The 21,727-nt window shown below is 41.8% G+C and overlaps 1 protein-coding gene across 1 annotated transcript in view; it reads left to right on the forward strand.

Moving 5' to 3' along the window:
• The first annotated feature begins 1,434 nt into the window (after positions 1–1,434).
• Positions 1,435–21,727, forward strand: part of ZNF804A (zinc finger protein 804A) — a 119,328-nt gene continuing 99,035 nt past the window's right edge. Inside the window, exon 1 of the mRNA XM_034065587.1 lies at positions 1,435–1,548. Coding sequence (XP_033921478.1) covers positions 1,438–1,548 — 111 coding nt within the window. The 5' untranslated portion in view covers positions 1,435–1,437. The remainder of the gene's footprint in view (positions 1,549–21,727) is intronic.

Here is a 21,727-nt window from a genome sequence, read left to right on the forward strand (position 1 = left end):
GAGGTAAAGCAGGCTGGAGGATGAGCCAGCAAAGTGTGTTTCAGGTCTTATGTGATAAAGCTGAAAATCGTAGATCTCCTGGTGTGTGTGGGGGAAGGGACTCGAGCATCTTTATTAAACACGTCTTTGACAAATTCTGGTTCTGGCAGCAAGTTCTGGTTTGCATGCTACAGAGAAAGGCACACTCACGATGGGGAAGGGGCACGGTGTGTATTGCAGTTGCCTTATGCTGATGTATCTGATGGTTTTCATCCCCCACTTTGCTCTGGGCTTCACAAAACGGAGAGAGTACATTTCACATTAAGGCTGAGGGCGAAGACCGCAGCGCAGCGCCGGAGCCTGCAGCAAACAGCGGTGGTTTTCGTTCTCCCCGCTCCGCCGAGGCCCTGCGAGGCCGGGGAAGCCGTGAGTAACAGCGGGAGCCGCTCGGTGCCCGCTCGGTGCTCGGCTCCCTGCTCGGTCGGTGGGTAAGCGGCAGGCACCTGGACGGATGCAGCCGCAGGTTCCTCAGCGCCTCCCTCCCCTCCGCACCCCAAACCCGCCGTGACCCACAAGTTTTGCCAGCACGCTCACGGTTCTCAAGCCAGCCGGGCGGGATGGATGCGGCGGGGATGGGCGGCGGCGGCGGGATGCAGCGATGCTGTACCGGCGGCAGCGCAGCCAAGGGCAGTACGGAGCTGGTGAGGAATGGACCCGTGTCCCCAGTTAGGGGTCAAAAGAGCCGAACGCGGCGGGCAGGGACGGCGGCAGCGATCCGTGTTGTGCTGCCGAGCCGGAGCCGGGAGCGGGGCGGGGGAAGCCGCTCCGCCATGGGAAGGTTGAGACGCCCGCTGGGTTAGGCGTTAAAAGACATATACATGTAGGATAAACTAGGGTGCGGTGGCGGGGCGCGGAGGCTGCTCGGGGGAGGAGAGGGGCCGGAGCTTTGGGCTGGGGGCGGTGTAGCCCCAGGCTCTCTCGCAGCAACCCCAAACCCCTGAGGGCCCCCACTCCTGCGCCCTTGGTGGGAAGAGGGACCCCGGACACACCCTCCATAGGGCTGCAGCGCCTGTCGGGGTGACCGGTCTGTCCCCCACCCCCGTGCTCGTCCCTCCGCCTTTCCCTGCCGTTGCCCGTCCGCGGCGGGGGCAGCGGAGGCTGTGGGTGGCGGTGAAGGCGGCGTGTGACAGATGTCCTCCTCTGACAGCTCTCGGTATCAGCCCAGTGGCTCCCTGCCATTGGCTCGGTGCAGCCGACCGGCAAGGCAGCTCGCTATAACAGCGCGGTGCCCGGCAGAGGCGGCAGCTCAGACGGCTCCGCCGCGCCCGCCCTGCTCCTCCCCCGGCAGCGCGCTGTGCGCCGGAGGGGCCGCACACACCGGCACATGCCGCCGGCCCCGGCCCGAGCCGAGCCGAGGGAGGCCGGCGGGGAGGCGGCCCCGGCCCCATTCCCGGCCCCATGGAGTGCTACTACATTGTCATCAGCTCCGCGCACCTCAGCAACGGGCACTTTCGCAACATCAAGGGAGTTTTCCGAGGCCCCCTTAGCAAGAACGGAAACAAAACTCTGGTAATGGCTTCTCTCCATTCCTTCCCTTCTTCCCCCCCTTCCCTCCGTTTCCCAGCCGCGTCTCCGCTCCCTGGGAGCCGCCGCTGCGGGTGCGCTGCGGGCAGCCCCGGCTCCTCTCCCGCATCTGAGATGAGATGCCCTGGGCTCGCTGTGCCGCGGTCCGGGACGTGCTTGTGCCTTCTTCCCAAGCTGGCTGGAAACCCAGAGCGGCGAGGCCGGCGTGAAGCGGAGCCCCTCGGTGGTGGTGGTGATGGTGATGGTGCCCCAGGGTCACCTCGGGGCCGAGCACAGCTTGCGAAGCGCGGAAAGCACCGCAAGTTGGTTAATGGGGATCTGAGCTGTTGGGTATGCGGTTGTTGGAGGGTAGCGTCGGAAGCAGCGTACGTTTGTACGCACCTTTGTGTTCGTCGGCTGCCAAGTTTTTTAAAAGCAGAGCTCTGGGTTTGGAGGTAATTGACGGGTTTAGGCGGTGTGGTTAAGTACATAGGCTATCAAAACTGTTCATATATATATATATGCCCCATACTTTCATCTACATCTGCTGGGTTTCCTATGAATTTTTGCTGACTTGTTTGGACTTGCTTCTCTGTTATTACTGAACTTGAATGGAAGAGTTAGGATGCAGTAGTATCGCCGATACATGTGCTTTCTTGGCTGATCAGATAGAACGGATGTCGAGTGACAGCAGGCTGGGCAAGCTGCATCTCCCGACACCCCAATCACGACTCAGCAAAGCGTGGACAGATGTATGGGCAACAGAGCTGAAGGGGGGTTTTAGCCACCTGGTTTATCACTCCCTCTCCCACCACTGTCTTATTATGAAATCCCCTTTGGAGGAGAGGGAGCAGAACTTACGCACCACATCCTTGTTCCCTCGAATGCACGACCTATATAGATGGGGAATTTACCAAAGTACTTAACATTTGCTAGAGCTGGCAACCTTGCAGTTTCTTCCTAAATAGAGAGATTAAAGCGAGTCTGAGCCAAGTTGTAAAAATAGTAACTACAAGAGAATCTGAGGCAGACTTTTATTTTATCTTTTTCTCTCTTTCAAATGTGAAGCTCCTGTTTTCACTTTGTAAATCTCACCACAGTTCTATTTGATGTACATTCTGCATACTTTTCTGTTAGGAAGAGTGTTCCTGGAATCTTGTAAACAAGTGTTTGTAGTACCCATAGGATGGCAATATGCATGTGGTATTTTACTGTCACAGTGGCAAACCCAAGAACTATCATAGCAATATTTGGTACACTTCAAGTAATTGCATGATACATCACCTCCCTTCTGCTGAGCAATTTCAGTAAAGATGCATTTGGCAGGACTGAGGGTACTCTGATGCAGCTTTTGGACTGTGCACTGTCTTGTAATTCATAATTGATTCTTCTTCAATAGCATTTTACTTTTGCTGTTTAATTTTTTTTCCTCTTGGGAAACCACCACCAAAGAGGCAGCTACCTATTCTCAGCATTCCTGACTGGTTTATTTACTGGTTAAAACATTAGTGGCCAAAATGTGTTGGGGAAATATTGGTGTTAACTCAAAATTCAAATGGATGTATGGCATAGGCTTTGAAATGCCCTTACTCTGAAAATCAGCTTAACTCAACCTTGCTCCTCTGTGGGATAAAAGCTAGTGTTGGTCATGGATTTGCTATGAGAAGCCTTTAAAGTCTTTTGCTGAGGGCGGTAAGTAGTGTTAACTGTCAAAGTTTTTGCCGGGTTAGAAAGGGAGAGTTCTTGGTGTTGACTCTGCAGACAGCAGAGTGAAATCCTTCCCTGTGAAATGAACAGGATAGACACAGACATCAAGACTTTAATTCATGTTTGAGTGTTTGGGTTTTTTAATTTAATGGAGGTGAATGTACCATTAACTTGCAATACAGGGTGATGGGTTAGTTCTGAGGCACCAAAGTGCCAGCATCCATGGGAAAAGCATTATGTCAGAGGATTGGTCACTTTCACTGTAAGTAGACTTTTAGACCTGAGAAGATTAAAACCTTTGTTAATACAAAGTAGAATATGACTTTAGATATTCTGATGAGAATGCAGCCTTTTAATGTGCTCTTGGCTTGTTCCATCCTAGAATAAGACTAGAAGAAGCAGTGATTTGTAAACCTAAAAGCCAGGAATGTTTTGGAGCTGTTCTGACTTGTATACATCGTCCAGTTTTGGTGTAAAGGTTTCAGTCTGATTTCATCTGTACTCCAAGCTTTCTAAAATCACTGCTTCCACCTAAACTGAGAAGAACCTGAAAAGAGCCTCTGCTTGTACTGTGTGGAATTGCTTCTGTGCAAAACTTATACTTTTGTTAAGCTTTGCTTCTCTTAAAGAGTTCTGCCACCATGTTCTGTCTAGACAGATAGATGACCGTAGACACTGCAATAGACTTTCACAGCAAACAGGAAAGTGCTGGTCCTGGTCCAGTGATGAACTTATGGTTTCAAGATGATTTCACACAGCCTATCTTCAAACCCAGAACCCAGCTCTGTTTGTGTTTCAGGGGAGGAAGGTCCTTAGAGCTTTTGGCTGTTTTCTCTCTCAGGGGTGGCACAGTATTCACTCATCTTTTTTGCCCTGCTTTCCAACAGAGGTCAAACACTTTTCTCTGAATGCTTGTCCCTGCTGGTAATCCTTACATGTCCATCCTCAGCCAGTGTCCTGGTTCACACAGCATTACTCATTTAAAGCTTCATGAAGACTCAGAGAAATGGTGCAAGAAATGAAGGAATGTGTATGTACATGCAGTTCTGGGCATCTGATGGCACAGCTTTGCACAGTGCACAGTACGTGCACTTCCCCAGCCCCACCGCATAGCTGTACAGTGTGGGTGTCATTACACAATTGTAACCTGCTGCTTCTTACCAGGAAAATAAGCCTGAATTATGAGCTGGTGGGAATCAGGCTCAGCTCATGTGGAAGAATGGCATGAAAACTCTTAACATTCCTTCAGAAAATGCAGCGGTTTGGTTAAAAGAAGTTGGTGGTGGTTGGGCTGTTGGATAAAGTTCTGTTCTCTCCCACTAGAGTTTCTTCTGTCTGGATATCTTTAGATATATGTGGTGTCAAAACAATAGCTCATCTACTACTGGAGTACTCTGTGTCAGCTCTTTGAAAGGAACTTCCTGTTGGTGGATAACTGTCCAAGTGAACCAACTTGCTGTCTGGTCTTTGCTTGGCGATGTTTTATGAACACGAAACTCAAAACTTGACACGTGGGTCAGTAATGCACAATGATGTTGCAAATTTCTGATGCTCTTTCTGCATTTTTATGTAGTATTGTTTATACCTGGATGTTTTAATGAACTAATATAGGCCTGGTGGCTTGGCCATTTCTTGTCAGTGTTCATATTTGATGACTTTGAAGCTTTTCCTGAGACTGTGCTTTTTAGCTGTAGCAGTTTATAGAAATCCATTTGCTACAAACTCTTTCTCTTTTCCATGGTTCTCCTGAAGTTTTCATGCAGTTGCTCTGTTTTGTTTTATTCCTTATGTTATTAATGTCAAATTACACCAGTGTTTCTCTGTAATTCATCTTCTTTGTTATGGCTTCTGTCTGGCAGCTTATGATCTCAAAAAGTATTGAAACATGTACAAAAACATAGCTCTATGGAGGGTGAAATCAGTTGTTTGGTGTCACAGTGACAGGGGATTTGCTAAATCCTGAAAATTCCTTTCAGCATATAAACCAAACCTTTTTAAGGCATTATCCTAGTTATGTGTATGATTTCTGGTTGCTCAGCGAGAGAACTGACTGCTTGGTCTTCTGAGTAGCGGGTACATGGGTGGTGACTGGGTATCTGCTATTTCACCCAGAGATATCCCACTTGTGTAAATGGCTCTGTATCTGTATCTGTCGCAATTTACAGTGATGGAGAACTGGCCCTGCAGGGCTTATTCACTCTATTGATTGGAGCAGTACATTTTCTCCATTGGTGACCAGAATGAGTAAGATCCTATTACTTGCCCAAGGAGGTCAGTGGAAGTTTAGACCTTTGTATGCTATAAATTGCTACTGTAATTCTAAGTGTTGTCTTGATACTGGTAGAAAGTAGGTAACATAAAAATTTCCTAGTAAGGAGTTAGTTAAAGGTCTGTAGTTTCAAATGTACCAAGCACTGAAGCCTGTTATTGTGTATAACAATAACTGCTCTATATGCATATAAACACATACAGGTTTATACTTTGGTTACAAACATTCACAGAGGAGTTACTTCAGGGGTAGAATTGAAATAGTCCTCAGCTCCAAGGGAGTCAGGCACAAATTATCTCCAACTGCCATCAGCCTCTGAACTCAGTGGTAAGCCCTGCTGAGAGGAACCTCATGTGAACTTCAGATGTCTGCTGCCCATGTAGTGCAGCATCATGCCTCCCAGTCCACTTGGGTATGGGTGCAAGGGGTGCTTGTTGACCTTTAAAATACAGTGGAGGTACAGGTTCCATCTAAAAAGCTGTTGGATGTCCATTTTGACCATATTTAAATAATCCAATTGGTTGTACCATCAGCTATCTTGCCTCAGGTTTATTGAACAAAACTGCTTTCAATTTTTATTTACATATATGTGTGTGCATATACATGTTTATAAATACTTACAACTCTTTTAGAAGTCCTAGAGCTTAGTTCTGCTTTTATAAAACCCCATGGGCTTCAGATACTGATACACTAGTGTCTGTTGAAAATGTCATCTGTTGTTCAGGGTGCCTCTGTCTAGTTCTTTTACATTTTGAAGAGTGTTTTTTGTATTTCCAGATCAGCTATGGTAAATATGTTGTAGTGGACATAAAAATCTGTTTTATGAGAACCTCTGTCACAAATATCCATACCTTGCTACAGTAAGAAAGCAGTAAACTACCTGAAAAACTGTCTTCCTGATGAATAACACCTAAGCTGCCGTACTTTTGCATGATCAAGTGGAATGTCTGGATTTCCAGCCATCTAGTACATATGTAAAATAAGCAGTATTTATCATAGGTTTATTTTAAATACAGATAAAAGCAGGTCTCATTTTCTATTTACCTTATCATATATTGGCAGTAGCTGAGGGTAATTTTTAAATTCTATCTTATATACACCCAATTGAATAAAACTAGTGCAGTGCATTGTTTCTCATCTTTAGCATTGCAGAATGTTTAGGGTAGAGTTGTTAGGCTAGAGCTATATTGGTTAAGGGAGAAAGATCACCTGTTACTGTCACCAGTGTTTTGTCCCCCATGGATCTGCTGATGTCTGGCATTTCAGCGTGCTCCTGACCTGAGTTTGGAGCTTGAAAATACTCACATCCTTTCTGTAAGAGAAGCCAAACAGCTCTGAGTCATTAAAATATTAAAATGGCAAAACAAATCCTACCTAATTTATTTTGAATAGTTAATCAGTGTCATTTCAATCATGACTGAAAACCAATCACTCAAAACATGACAGAATAATTTGGTAAAATGGAAATAGCAATAAAATCATACCTGTATTCTACTTTTAGGGCTTATTTGTATCAACTCTGCACCTTTTAATTAATTTATCTATTTATTATAAGGCTACTGGTAGTCACACTGACTCAAAGCATCATTAACAGGGTCACTGAAGCTGGCTCAGCAAGCAGGAGGCTATGATCATTTAAAGTGCATTTCTAATGCACCAGGTCTGGTACGCTGGGGTGCAGTGCTCCCATGTCCATCAGGCTCCCTGTAAATGCATCATCTGGTCCAGAAAATAGTAGTAGCCAGGGTCTCATATGCAGCAGCTTTAAAGTGGGGCACTTTCTGATTTGGAGCGACTGCTGAGGCAGACTTTTGTACTGTGAAAGCTTATTACATGCATGGTAAGCTTCAAACACATTGGTATTCTGTTGAATGTAATTAGACTATTACTATGGTTAAATTAGTACACTTGTTTAGTTTTTTCAGATCAAGAGTAAGTCTGAGGAGAGCGTTTGCCTTGAATATTTTCAGATGCATATATCCATAGCAATCTCTTGGCTCAGAGATGCAATATTAATTTCAACACGTTGCACAAACTGGAAAACACTGCTGCTAACGTGTTGTTTTAACATGTTGTTAACTGAAACACCAGCAAGCTGGCTTCTGTGCTTTCAAAACCACACATATTTTTGGATCCATTAGAGTTACCAATCGTCTAGGTGCAGGTTGCATGAAAGCCTCACCTTTCCTACAGGCTGTGGGTTTTCCGACCTACCCACCACCAGGGATTCGCTGCTGAAAAATGAGTTAATTGTGAAGAGCACATCATAAAATCATTGAGGTCTTTTAGTTCAGTATGTTGGGTTTTTGGAGTAGACCTTGACTAAGCAGCTGCAAGATCTTGGATGCCCCTATCTGGTGACAATGAAAATGTCCTTGGTTTTGAATAGCACTTAGGCATGCCAATGGGAGAAATTAATACCTGAAAAGAAATCAAAGCTATTCAGTAGATTGCATCTTGAAATGTTGGGGTGGACTAAAATAATCCCACAAAATCAATCCAGAGCATTTTCTATTGTTAAATATCTTAATACACAACAATGATGGTGGCCTTATTTACAGCATAGATTCTTTAACACTGCCTTCTGGTGGTGCAAAGTAGTTGATTTTTGGTTTGCTCTCTTGTGATTCAACTGTAAACACAGCAGAGGGAGGGAGCTTTCCTAATTTACTGTATCTATCTAGCTAATCCCTTAGAAATAAACAGTAGTCAAACCCTTTTATTTTTGCATGCCTTTTTGGAGTGAGAACAAATGCTTTTCCTCCAGCATTCTTGAGAAGCTGTTACATAATAAACTGTGACTTAATGGTGCTTATAAACCTCCAAAATAAACAAACCAACATTTGCTCACAACAAGGCACAATATTTGTCATGTTTAACCTTGTTTCTTCAATAGAGATCAGAAAGGTGTGAGGAAACTGGAATTTTAAACTCATAGTGTAATTAATGTATTTTGCTGGAAGATATTTGCAGTTCCCTTCCTTCTGAACCATCTGAATTGTGTGTGAACATCAGTTTCTGTGGAACCCTATTTTTTTAATTAGATCCAGTTGTAGATTTCTAAATGTTCTAAATATTATCTAAATAATTATTTCTAAATCTAAATACTCTAAAAATTATCTAAATATTATCTAAATAAAGGAAATGCAAATTCTTTCCCCCCACCCCCCCGCAAGCTGTAAGAGCAAATCCTCAAATAAAGCCTGGAAAGTAATCTCTGGATCTCCCTCCTGGCATCGCTTTCCTCACTGCACATGAGAAAGAACGGGCTTTTAACTTAACATTCTTGGAATGTCTTGGAAAATGTTTAGATTTGGTTTGAGGAACTGAGAGATTTTTCTTTGTAGTCTCTCATCAGTATTCTTGGTTGGGATGATTTCTGATTCAGGCCTTTGTTTGACCAAATGCTCATTTGCATTTCCTTAAATGACTTTTTTTGTGTGCGTGAAAATTATGTTTTTGGAGACTCTCTTTCCCAAATAGGAAGTGATCTGGCTGCGTCCTCTGGGACCTAGCTCATCTCAAGCAGTCATGCTGCTGGGTGTCTCACAACTACTGTAGAACCGTATACTTATATTGGCCAGGTCTTGGTCAGGTTGTTTTTGTTAAGCCTTTGTAGTGCGAATTCTGGTAGAATTTGCCTCTCCACCTTTCAGAAGTAAGTTTCTGGACTAGGCAAGCTGCTTCCTCTCCAGATTATGGATAACATACACTGCTTTGTACGTGCTGTGGATGTTTGCATTGTGTATCAGAGACCTGTGAGACTGTAAACTAAACAAAAAACAACAACAAAAAAGCTTTTTCTGTGTTTAGGTATCCATAAAGTGTTTTGTTGTTTTGGTTTTTTTTTTCCTCAATAAATGCACTTGATCTACATAGCAGAATGTAATTGTTCTTTTAGGGTATCTGTTTAAATACATGCAGTTCTTAAGTATTTAATTTATGCTGAAGGTGTTTTTAACAGGAGGAGACCACAATACCCATTACAGAAACACATATCAGCTACTACTTCATAAAATGGGTTTTGATGAACTCTCTGGAGTTAATGATGGGGACACCCTTGGGTCTGTATAAGGTTATGTTGCATAATCTGTAAAGCAAAATGCACTTTTTTTTTCCCCTCAAACTAATCATTATTGAAATATATAATTATTTGGGAAAGTTTGCTTAAAGATGTTTAATGATATAAGATGTTTGATCTTGCTCTATTGGAAACAGTTGCCTTTATCACTAGAGAGTACAGTGTGGACAAAGATGTTCACTTAAAGCCTCCAAGGTCTTATGCTGTTTCCAGCTTGCAGGAGGAAAGAAAGGCATGCAGTCATCCAGTATCATGTGTGGTTCAATTCTCCTTAACTGTTTGGTTAAGAGCAGCATGTGGGTACCCATGACAGATGGCATGCTGCCGCTCTGCTCCCAGTGGGCAAGGTCTGAGTGTGTCTTTGGCCTTTGGAAAAGGCAGGGGCTTTAAAATGTGTTTCTGGCTACAGTAATAAGCTTCACTGGACCAATAGACTTGAATTAATCAGCAAGGGTAGCTTTTAATCCAAGCATTTATCGCATGTTACTATTTTTCATGTGTTTGGATAACTTTTTATACCCCTAAGTGTTATTGAGCAAAACAAAGGAGCTTATAGGAGACACCAAGAATGACTTATCTTTTCCATCAGTGCAAAACCTCTACTCCAGTGTTAAAAGCACAGAAAGATGAATATCTAGATATTAAGCTCTCACTTTATTTGGTTTCTGAATTAAAAAGAAAGGACAAAGAATTGGTACAAATAACATTCCACATGAGATCTCATGCTTCTTATGTACTTGTAGCATAGAAAACTAGACTGTAGTCCCCAGTGTTTTTCTTTTTTTTTAACTATTGTATTTTGCAAAGTATTCTTTATTGTCAAAAGTGGTGATATATAGTTCAGGTTTGCTTAAAAATGAGACTCTGGAAAGTTAATGCAATTTCATAAAGAACTTTGCATTCTTTTACATGAGCAGTAAATGCTTATACAAATAAAACTGTGTTGTTGATAAACAATGATTTTAAAGCAAAATACCTTTTACGCTGCTTATTTATGATACTTTCTTAAGTTAGAGTTAACGCTTTAGGAAATGCTGAGGTTAGATATGGAATATACTGCTGAATAGACTTAAATTGTGTTGGTTCTTTGTGCTGAGTTTTCTAGTAGTAATGGTGATTTTTCTGGCAGTTTTAAGGAAAATACTCTTTCACAAGGGAGAAAAGTCAGGATAATATTTGCTTGTCCTTCTGCTGTGCAAATGAACCATTAAATCATCTGATACCTGTTTGTTTGGCAAATAAGCAAATGTGTGTGAGCTAGCTGGTAGAATTAAGGATTAGAAAGAGATTAAAGCAGTTTTAAAAGACCAGTTCCAAGGGTTGATGGAGTTGGGGTTCCAATGGCCTGCTGAGCCAAGAGAAGAGCTTGCTACCAACAAGATGTCACAAATAGTAGAGTTTCTTTATGAAACACCTTTAATGCTTGTGGGTATGGAAGTGTTAGGGCAATGTAATTAGAAAAGTCTGGTGGAACCTGGTAGCATTGTGTTGGCACCTGCAGGTGTGAGAGGGTGCCCAGGAGTGGACCTGCTTTATAAATGGGAAGGAAAGAAGAAGAGTGGAGTTTCCCAGTGTGCTGGTATTTGTAGGGAAACTGCAGAGAGGTATGTGAGGGAAATAAAAATACCCAAGCTGTTTCATAGAGAGAAAAGGAAGAGTTAGCAAATGATAGCAACCAATTATAGTGACTAATGATGAGAGGAAAACGGAGAATGACCATGACAAAAGTTTGCCTGTCACTGTCAGCATAGTTGCGGTGACAGTGGTAGTAACTGCCTTGTTTGTTCAGGTTCTTGGCTTGAGAGACCGGGCAGACTTGGAGTATTTTTGGTCATCCAGACTCCTTTTGGGAGTACGTGGTGGGAGGCACCAAGCTCAAGCTGAGAAGGAAACTTCTAATCAGGGAGAAAGAAGGGTTAAGGAAAAAACTGAGAGTGGTCAAGCACTGGGAGAGGTTGCCAGAGAGACTATGGGATCTCCATCCTTGGAGACGGTCAAAACTCAACTGAGCAATCTACTTGGCTTTGCTTTTAATCAGTGTGTAGGACTAAATGTCCCTTTCATCCTCAGTCAGCATTATGGTTCTCTGATTTATCTATAGGAGAGCAGCTTTTAATTTAATCTTCTGTAATGAGGTTCCTTGGGGAGTGAGGCAGGTCACTGTCATGACCTTGTGGGACCACTGGGTGCTTGTGGCTCACCTTGCCCCAAATGATGGCTAGCTGGCAGGAGAAAGAACGGACTTTCTCTGAGGATCTCCTAATCTGTCAGAGATCCAAAATACAGTGCTTGTTTCAACTCCAGTTATCAAATAAATCAAATGCAAGCATTGAATCTACTTAGGATTTCTTTTCAGGGATTCCTGAGCTGAGTCATGCAGTTCATATAGTCAGGGACCAAACTTGTAATTGGAAAGATGCTGGACTCGGAACTTGTCCAGAACTAATTCATATTTAGCTCTTACTCTCTACAAAACATATGCGTAATCAGCAGTATTTTATTGATTGCACTTTTTCATATTAAACATTGCTGGAAAGGCTTTTGAAAGGTATTCAGGAGCATTACTGATAGAGGAATTGATTAGTTGTCACTAGAACAGCATTATGCATGGGCCAGAAAAACTCAAGCTGAGCATTTTCTAAAGGCATTGTATGCTGCACTCCTCCATTACTAGAAGTGGAGATTGTTGTAAAGAGGGGAAAAATAAGGAACAAGCCATAAGCTTACCTTCTTCAGCCCCCAGAGCTCTTGCACTGAGAGATGGGCAGTATATACTTCCATTGTTTGAGTATTTCCAAGAAATTGGTCAGGTATTTTACATCTTTTTGTACAATGGGTATGGTGTGTTTTTAGTGCTTGATTCTGTTTGGATTTGGTATGTTTATATACTTAGTTTTTATATTACATTGTAAATAATATTTATATATTTTCTCATATACAATGTTTATTATAGTCTTAAGGTATGTTCTTTATATTCGCACCTGTATTTAACATAGTAGTGTGAGATCATACTCATTTCTTACAGTTCATGATTTAAGTAGAGCAAATAATATTCTGCAGGAAGGCAGTGCCAAAGCTCTTTGGGAGTGGCTGAATCTCTCTCTTCTGTAAGAGGGAGGTAGTTGATGCAAACAGAGCTTCCAGTTAATTGAATGGGACTGAGCAGATGACCAGCCTTGGAGGGGTCCCCATAGGGCAAATCTGTGCATGTGAAGACCCTGTTCTTCCTCATCCCCATCATAGGCAGCAGGAATACTGAGCTTGAAGTGCCCTGGTCACTGCAGGCTAGGTAGGTGGATAATGCTGACCGTCTTGTAGTCAAGAGATGAATTCACTTTCAAATCAGTTAGTAGAGTAACCGGAGCCATGCATTAGCCTTCTAAAAAAAACCTGTCAGAAGTTTGATGCATAGTAAATGTGAAAGCTAAAATATGGAATAAATTATCAAATGGCTCAAGTTCAGTGTCTCTTTGACGGCTATGGGGGTGGGGACAGAGGAAATTACACTTGTATTTTACACCTGCCAAATTGAATTACAGCAACAAATCTGTATAATTACAATTCAGAGACCATGATTTAGTCTCAGAGGTAGGTAATTAGAAGCAGGACTGCACTTGAAGGTTCAAATTGGATTCTTAGAAAGAGTCACTTACATGAATATGACCTGTACAGAAATCAGTGTATTTATCTCCTCTATTTTAAGAATTTTGAATCATAATGTAAAGTGACTCATCCATTATTTCCTCATCTCTTCATCAGAGAGACACACAAGAAATTGTTCCTTTGACTGTTTTCCTGCAAATGTGAAATCTTTACAGTTTCCTCTCTTTTCAACAGAGCATTATGTGTGTGCATCAAGAGGAAGACAAAACAGACCTTTTGTCTCTTGAAGTATGTGTTTAATTGCAGAAAAAATGAAGAAAAAGCTTTTGGTGAATTACAGGTTACAAAGTCAGTAACTTCTATCTCCTTTCTGCAGTAGCTAACACATTCCCCTGTATCTCTTTCCCCTGTCACGGGTCCTTGTATGAGCTGTAAATGCAGGATGAGCAGTGCTATCGGTGGAGTGCTGTTGTTACCTCTGGTTAGAAGATTAATTACTGATAGGCCACAACTTCAACTGTATGACAGTAGGGTTCATGTGGCTGTGCTTTTGTCTTGTGACATAACTATGGGAACAGAGTGAAAAGAAGTAAAAAATATCTTTTTATCACTAATATCTCAGTGACCTGTAGAAAAAAAGTACTTTGTGACCCTTTTCTTCAGAGGTTCTCTTATCCCTCTAAAGAATAGGTTGATGTTAGTGAAAGAAGTTATGATGTTAGTGCAAGAACTTAGTGGTATTTTGTGTTATTCAGTAATGCTTTTTGTTTACTTATGTGAGATTCAGAGCAGCTGTGACTTTCCCAATGTCACACAGGGTCTTGATCTTGCTCATTGCTGTTAGCAAGTGAATGGGTCTTAGTGAATTGAACAATGACCTCTAAAAAAGCATTCACTCCTGTTGGTGGCACAGCAGTCCTAACACAAGGAATTTCACTGAGTTTAATTCATTGCTGATTAACACCAACTTTTGCTTAGTGATTTGGGTATTGGGGTTGGGAAAGCAGACTTAAATTGAGGAAGCACTTCCTTAAAATTGGCTCTGGTGAAGCTTGGTGTGGGATGTGCAGCTCACAGTGGTGTCAGCACCATGGGGTCCATTGCAGTTCTCCCCGTAATCCCTTGAATCCCCTCACCACCAAAACCTGCCATGTGTCCCAGCTAAGCCCTAGTCACAGCTCAAAGGCAAAAAGGCTCTAAGGAGCTTATTGCAGTATAAATATGCTGAAACCATATGGTCTATCAAATCATAATATCACTTCAGAGGCTCAGAAATAGCATGTTTATTAGCTGTGATCATGCCAGAATTCTCATTTAAATCAATAGCCATAAGTACTCAATACACTTCTACACCCGTACAAAAGCTTTTGTGCAGTTTGGGTTGGAATACAAGGCATCATCATCCAAAGAAGAGTCAAAGGCTCTTTGGCTGACCACTGTGTCTGCAGCCATCTAGTTAGAATCATGCCTATACTTACCATGTATGATGATCTAGAGAGGATGTTCTGTGCTTTGAAAGAACTGTTTTCTTTCAGAAAGCATTTCCTGATACTGTTACTATTTTGCAATTGGGTTTCCTCTGCATTATTGGAAGATTTTGTTCTAACTAATTACTGTCACTTCTCAGTGCTTACATTCTTCAGAAATGCGTAAGCTGTAGGAATCCTCATTATTTGCATCTTCTGTAAGCTTGGAATGCTTGGCTGTTTTCCTCTTTATTCACACATCAGTTCCTCTAGTCTTGGTTTTGCTGTGGCTTTTTGATTTTGGTGTGTTTTTGAACTTGCTCCAGCCTTTCAACATAAATCTATCAAAATGGTTCCCAGCAGTCCATATAAAAGGTGAAATTAGAATTCTGTGGATGTTTCTAGAGGTTCCTTGATGTGTAGATACTTGGGGGTGGATTGTGCAGTCTGTATTTATAGTGGCATGTGCTTATTCTATACATAGTCTCACTAACATCATTGAAATAGCTCACTTCATCCTATTCTTACCATTTCCTTAATTCCCTCCTCCCCTCCTCAAAATTCTTTGCCACAGGTAGTTTTTTGTTTCCAGGAGTCTTATTTGTGATATGACAACTCCATTGCCTCCAATACATCAAATATCTCAGGAAGGTGCTTTAATAAATTTTCACTTCTAACACTTTCAAGATGGACTCATTTGTATTTTATAAGAGTAATGTGATCCTTGCCAGGACCTGACGTTTATTTCCTTCTGCACTATTAATTGCTTAAACTTGTAGATGTGTAAGTACATACTGTTAGGGTGGTGAGGCACTGGAATGGGTTGCCCAGGGAGGTTGTGAATGCTCCATCCCTGGCAGTGTTCATATCAGGTTGGATGAAGCCTTGGGTGATATGGTTTAGTGTGAGGTGTCCCTGCCCATGGCAGGGGGGGTGGAACTGGATGATCTTAAGGTCCTTTGCAACCCTAACTATTCTATGATTCTATGACTCTACCATTTACAGCGACTTCAGGTTCTTGCATCATTTCTTCATAGATTGTTTTTAAAATGACAGACAAAAACTCAATGAAGTTGAGCTTCACATCAGACAAATACTAGTCACCAGTACCCCAAGTTAATTTTTACTTGTAACACAACATGAGAGCCATCAAGATGGGCAATTATTTAATCTGAAGCACCATCCTGCTTTTGCAACATCCATTTTCCAGTGATGTCCTACACTGCTAGGCTGCAGAAATACCCATTATTGTCAACTGTCTCATAACAGGATTAGCTCTTACATTTGTCTGTTCTCTTTCACCGTTCATCACTGCAGAGGAGCCCAGGATGGAACTTGATGTGATTAGATGTTGATTTGCTTTGTGGTGACTGTGCTGTCCTGCTGTCCCTCCTCCCCTGTGCTGGGGAACAGTGTGGCACAGCTACCTTGCTTTCACTCTGTCTTAAGTACTGAATTTGGCAATGAAAGGGAGGCAAGAAAACATCATAAAAATTCCCAGTGCCACCTTGACAAGTTAATATGTGTGCTTGAACACTGGAAAACATGAAACAAAATCTTGGGATGCTAGGATTGTCTCCTGAGCAATCATTTTCATGACAAATCTCTGGATTTGAGAAATACTTGAAGTAGATAAACAGATTTGGTGATTATTTTCCTTGACATCACCCAACACTTTTTTTTCCCAACCATATATTAAACTATAGTACTTTGTTTCTTGCTGCATTTTCCTATCCCCCTGTTCCATTTTTTTATATCAGTCATTTGGGGGTAGGGGATGAGGACAACCTGTGACTACAGTACTTGTAATTGAAATGATGATGTGCTAAATGCAATTCTCTGCTATAATCTCTGTCCTTTTTAATGTCTGTCTGTTCTGGGTTCAGCAGTAGCAATCATTTTTCTCTTTCTTAGTAGCTGGTGCAGTGCTGTGGTTTTGACTTTCAGCCTGGAAACAGCGCTGATAACACCGATGGTTTTAATTGCTGGTCAGAATGTTTTCTCTGACCAAGGACTTTCTGAGTCTCATCCCAGGGAGGAGGAGAAGCCAGGAGGAAGCAGAGACAGGACACTTGACCCAAACTAGCCAAAGGGGTATTCCATACCATGGCATGTCATGCTCCATATATAAACTGGGGTCAGTTACCCGGGAGGGCTAGATCACTGCTCCTTCGGGTGGGGTATCGGTCGGTGAGTGGTGAGCAGCTGTATTCTCTTCCCTTGTTATTTCCCTTATCATTATTATTATTGGTGGCAGCAGCAGTAGTTTGTGTTATACCTTAGTTACTGGGCTGGTCTTATCTCAACCCATGGGAGTTATATTCTTTCCATTCTCCTCCCCATCCTTCTGGGAGTGGGGGGAAGTGAGTAAGGGGGAACAAGGGGGAGTGAGCAAGGGCTGTGTGGCTGAGTTGCTGACTGGTCTTAAACCACAGCACTGTCCTGTGCTCTTGCTCTGCTTTTCTTTCTCATGTGCTCTTTTTTGCATATTTTTCCTTTCTGCCCAAACCTTGCTAATGCAGCTTGCTTTCCTTTGTGTATTTTTTGAGCTTTGTTCCATTTCACATCCCAAATCTTTGCAAATTGTTTCTCAAAATTGGCTGCCACTTTAGAATTAGATTAACTGGTCAATCAAAAAATGAGAATTCAAGCTCTGAGCTTTTGGTTTGATTTTTTTGTTGTTTGTTAGAAGCAAAGAAGCATTTTTGATTATGTTGTGAGGATAAGGTCTCTAATACAGTCTTAATTGCTTTGCTCATTACTTTGGTAGAACTGGTACAGATTTAATGACACTGTTGCAGCTGGCATTTAGCTGATTGGAAAAATACGACGCTTGTGTTTCAGTTATTGCAAGTGAGAAAATGCTAAAACTGGTTTATGCTGCTCCTTTTTCCTACTTGCAATGCTCCACTGTTGTTAATGTGAGCAGTTGCAAGTGAGAAAAATCCTCATAAAACCTGACTAGACTGAATTCAAAACTCTCTGTAGTAATTACCACATTTTCTGCATGTGGTAATTTCTATTACTTCTTTTGACAAAGCCAAACTAGGACACCAGGGTGAGTGTGTGTGTGCACACACCTGAGTGTACATCCGTAAGATGTGGTTTTAGGGGCACCATTGCTTTTATACTATGATGAAGGCTGTATTCAGGTAGACATGGTCAAGGAGGGTGTAATCACGTGAAAATGAAGAGACTTGTAAATTTTCCTTGTAATAGTGTTGTTACAGCCTTCTTAGACAAGGAGACAATGGTAAAACTGAAGTCTGTTGTAAAATTGTTCATCATGACAGTGAACACTTAATCTGGTGTGAATTCACTCAGGTCTGGAAAATAAAGACCTGAGCTGTTGTTCATAACAAAAACGATGTGAAGAAGTAATGAAGAAATGATTTTGGAGAAATGGAGAAGGGGTGAGGAAGCAGAGGGGGACTTGGCTGGTCACAAAGCATAAGGATTGTTTCAACAGCATTGCTAGGAATGCTGAGGTGGGCTCGACTGCATGGCTGAAAGGTTGTGTTTTTTGAGAGCCATAGAGGAATGTTTAAAACAAGATGGTGAAACTTGTAACTCCCCTGAGCTGTCAGACCTCTTTGAAGCTTTCTTGTGCAGTTTTCCTTCAGCTTCCTCCAGCTCATCTCCCACAGGAGCAGTCTCTCCAGATGACATAATAGTCAAATACTCTGATAAACCTGTGTATGGTAATTAAGTGTTACCTGTGCATACACACCTGCGTGCTTGCTGATCTGTGGATGTGCACGGATCCATAAGGAATCAGACACCTGTACACACCACTGGTTAGGCTGGTGTTTGGAGTGTGTATAAAAGCCAAATGGCTGGAAAGCAGCGATCTTGTTCAAAAAAGCCACTGAATGAGACAGCCAGTGGGGAGGTAACATCTTCAATATTTAGTGCCACTCAAAGCCTGAAAAGGCAACTTTCCAGAATCTTTAAAGACTGGCATCATTCAGGGAAAAGCTGAGTGGGTCTCATGCAATGACATTGCTGTCTTTTAATGTTATAATCTCTCAACTGATTGATAGGAAAAACATCTCTTGATTACCTTATAGTGAGATCTATTTGCTACCTGGAAATACAGCTTGTACTGAAGAATATTAATTGTTTAAAGTTGTCGGATGTCAGAAGAAAACTGGCTTTGCTACACTGCATTAAGCATGTTAGAGTAATAACTTATAGTGTCCAAGCTGCTGACCAGGCAGGGCTCAGGAGTCTTTCCAGCTCTTCAGCATGGCACTCCTGGCACTCTGCACATGAACAAAAAGCAGGGTTGTTTTTAAAGGCTCCTGCTAATGCAGTGTATGCAATCCCACGCACAGCTGCAGTTGGGCAGAGAACAGATTCAGAGCAGCCCAAGGAGAAGGACTTGGGGGTGTTGGTCAATGAGAAAATGAACTTGAGCCAGCTGCAGTGTGTGCTCACAGCCCAGAAAGCAGCTGTATCCTGGGCTGCATCAAGAGGAGTGTGACCAGCAGGTGATATGGCAGTTCCTGCAGTGGGACATGGCCAGAACTCTCTTGTCTGCAGAGCTCCTTATGTGGCCAGAGGAGTGAGTATTACTTTTCTGCTGTGCAATACTGTTTCTGAGAGTCTCCACACTTTTGTAACCTGAATGGCAAAGGTTTCTCATACAGGTTGGTGGCAAAATGCCTGTTGAGCTTAATGTTGGAGCTCCTTTTGTGCAGTGTTAAATGTTTGTATGAGACTTTGTTTCCCTGATTATGCAAAATATGTGCAAGTTTTTGCAGTAGAGATGAAATGTGTACTACATGAACTTTTGGAACATTATTGCTCACTACTGGTGCAGCTGAGATGTATATAAAAGCTACAATAATTGTTAGAATATTCATGTTTTTATGCATTAAGAGATTTATATTTGTGAAAATCAGGAAGTTCAGTATATCTGTAAATTCCTGACTTTTTCAAAGAAAAGCAGTAAGTGGCCAAGCTTGTTCTGGGTTTATAAAGTATTTTGTACAGAGTCTAAATGATACCATGTTCCAATGGAATGAGATACAGGCAGGTCGTTTATCTTTTCACTTGTGTATGTTCTGAATTACAAGGTAGCTAGGTTGGTAGTGATGTATTTTCCTGTTGTTACTGATCTATAACCTGAGCTGACATTTCCCTTTAACAACTGGACATAAAAGCCCTAAATGGGGTGACTGCTACCAGCATGTGCTCGGTCCTTCTGTTCAGTTGGCATTTTGCCCACCTAGAAATTGTTCAATAAAAACTGAGTAAAATATATGGGCATGTAGTGGTATTTTTAAAATCCCTAGTAACTACCTTCCTTATTTTACCTCCAACACTGACTGTTGTTCATTTGCTCAATAATATTATCTGTGTTGGTAAAGTTAAGGGGAAATATTTAATGGATTTTCTCAGTTGTAATGAAGTGTGGTGGAGCTAATTTTTAAATAGATACTATAAGGTACAAAAGAATAATACGCAGATTTTGACTTGAACTTGAACTTTAATAGCGGCATAGCTAAAAACAGTCACTTATGAACCAATAATACAGATAGAGGAGGGAAAAATACTGAGTTTTGGGAATGTGGTATGAGCTATAATTGCAGGTCTTGCTCATTCTTTAAAAACAACCAAACCAAACTCAAAACCCAACTCCTCATTCCTTTTGGCTTCAGTAAATATTGTGTGGGGTGTAAATGCACATTTCCAGTGTGAAGACATGGGTAATGCTTTATATTTCAGAATAGTTGAATAGAAGTATGACCACTCATCCCATTTTTTGCACTAGGTTTAGGTGTTCTGAAAACTTGGGGCTTTTTCCCCTTTTCTGTTTCTAGTTTTAGATTTTGATGGAAAAAGATTCATGGCTGGACTCGCTTTTGCCAGGTACATCTGAGCAAGATTAGTTGGCTCCTACTCAAAGAGAGCATAAGGACAAGAGCAGTTCAGCACAGCTGGGTACAGGAGTGGGAAGCCAAAGCCTAGAAATAACCATTAGCCATGTCCTGGCAGGCAAGAGCAGGAATCAGATGACTCCCAGGCAGGATGGGAGGGTGCTGCAGCATCTTTGTTGCATGACATTGGTGAAACCTTGAGCTGATCTGATTTTCTTTGCCAAAAGGTTGTTTATTAAAAGTAGGGTATTTTTTGTACTTTCATATTGCAGTTTCTTGTGATTCCCCTAGGAATGTCATGTAATTGAAATAAATAACATTAGCCTGTATGTTGAATGCATCTGCTTGATATTCAGGTTGAAAAGCAGGGGGGTGAGGTGGTAGAGGAGGTAATTAGAGGAAAAGTACTTAATTTTGTTGCTTTGTATTTTTTTATGATCTTACTTTGGAAAAAATATATAATAAGTATTTTCTTCCCTGCTGCCCTCTTTTCTCCTGCTCTCCTCTATTTCATTTCAAAGATGCAAATATTTTATAAGGAGATTTCTTTATATAGTTTTTCTTCAATAATTTGAGATAATTCTCAATATAAAAGATAACAAGCTTGTCTACCAATTGAATGGACTTTAGTCTCTTGACTACAAATTTTGGTTAGGGCATGCAGATACATGGAAGGTACAGAATATATTTAAGAAACAGACTGCTGCTTAATTTTCTTTGCATCTTCCACTCTTACAAATTTAAATACCAGGAATGTATTTGATATAATGGAAATCCCCAGAACCTGAGCAGCAGCTCTGGGCACATAATCTGCAGAATTGCCTGGGGTTTGTGCAGTAAGTGCATGCAGAGGAGACTCTTGCTCTGTGAAGTGCTGCAAAATATGTGTCTTCCTGGCCAGATGGAAGAGCAATAGGGCACACAAGCAGGGAGGTCAGTACGAAAAACAAACACAGAAATTTTCTATTTCCCATGATGATTTAAAAGCTGCAAAGCTTTAATAAAGTCATTGTTATTGACCTTTGTTTCTAAACTGTGTTTTCACTGTTTATTAGAGATGAAAGGGAAGATGTTCATGTTCTTTATCAGTTTGGTCCCAGACTCTTGACACATCTCCAGCCCAGGTGCTCACATCTGTATTACCATGGGAACACATTAGGGTAGGAGAGTCAAA

This window comes from Melopsittacus undulatus, chromosome 8, assembly GCF_012275295.1.
Source record: "Melopsittacus undulatus isolate bMelUnd1 chromosome 8, bMelUnd1.mat.Z, whole genome shotgun sequence".
Classification (NCBI taxonomy): domain Eukaryota; kingdom Metazoa; phylum Chordata; class Aves; order Psittaciformes; family Psittaculidae; genus Melopsittacus; species Melopsittacus undulatus.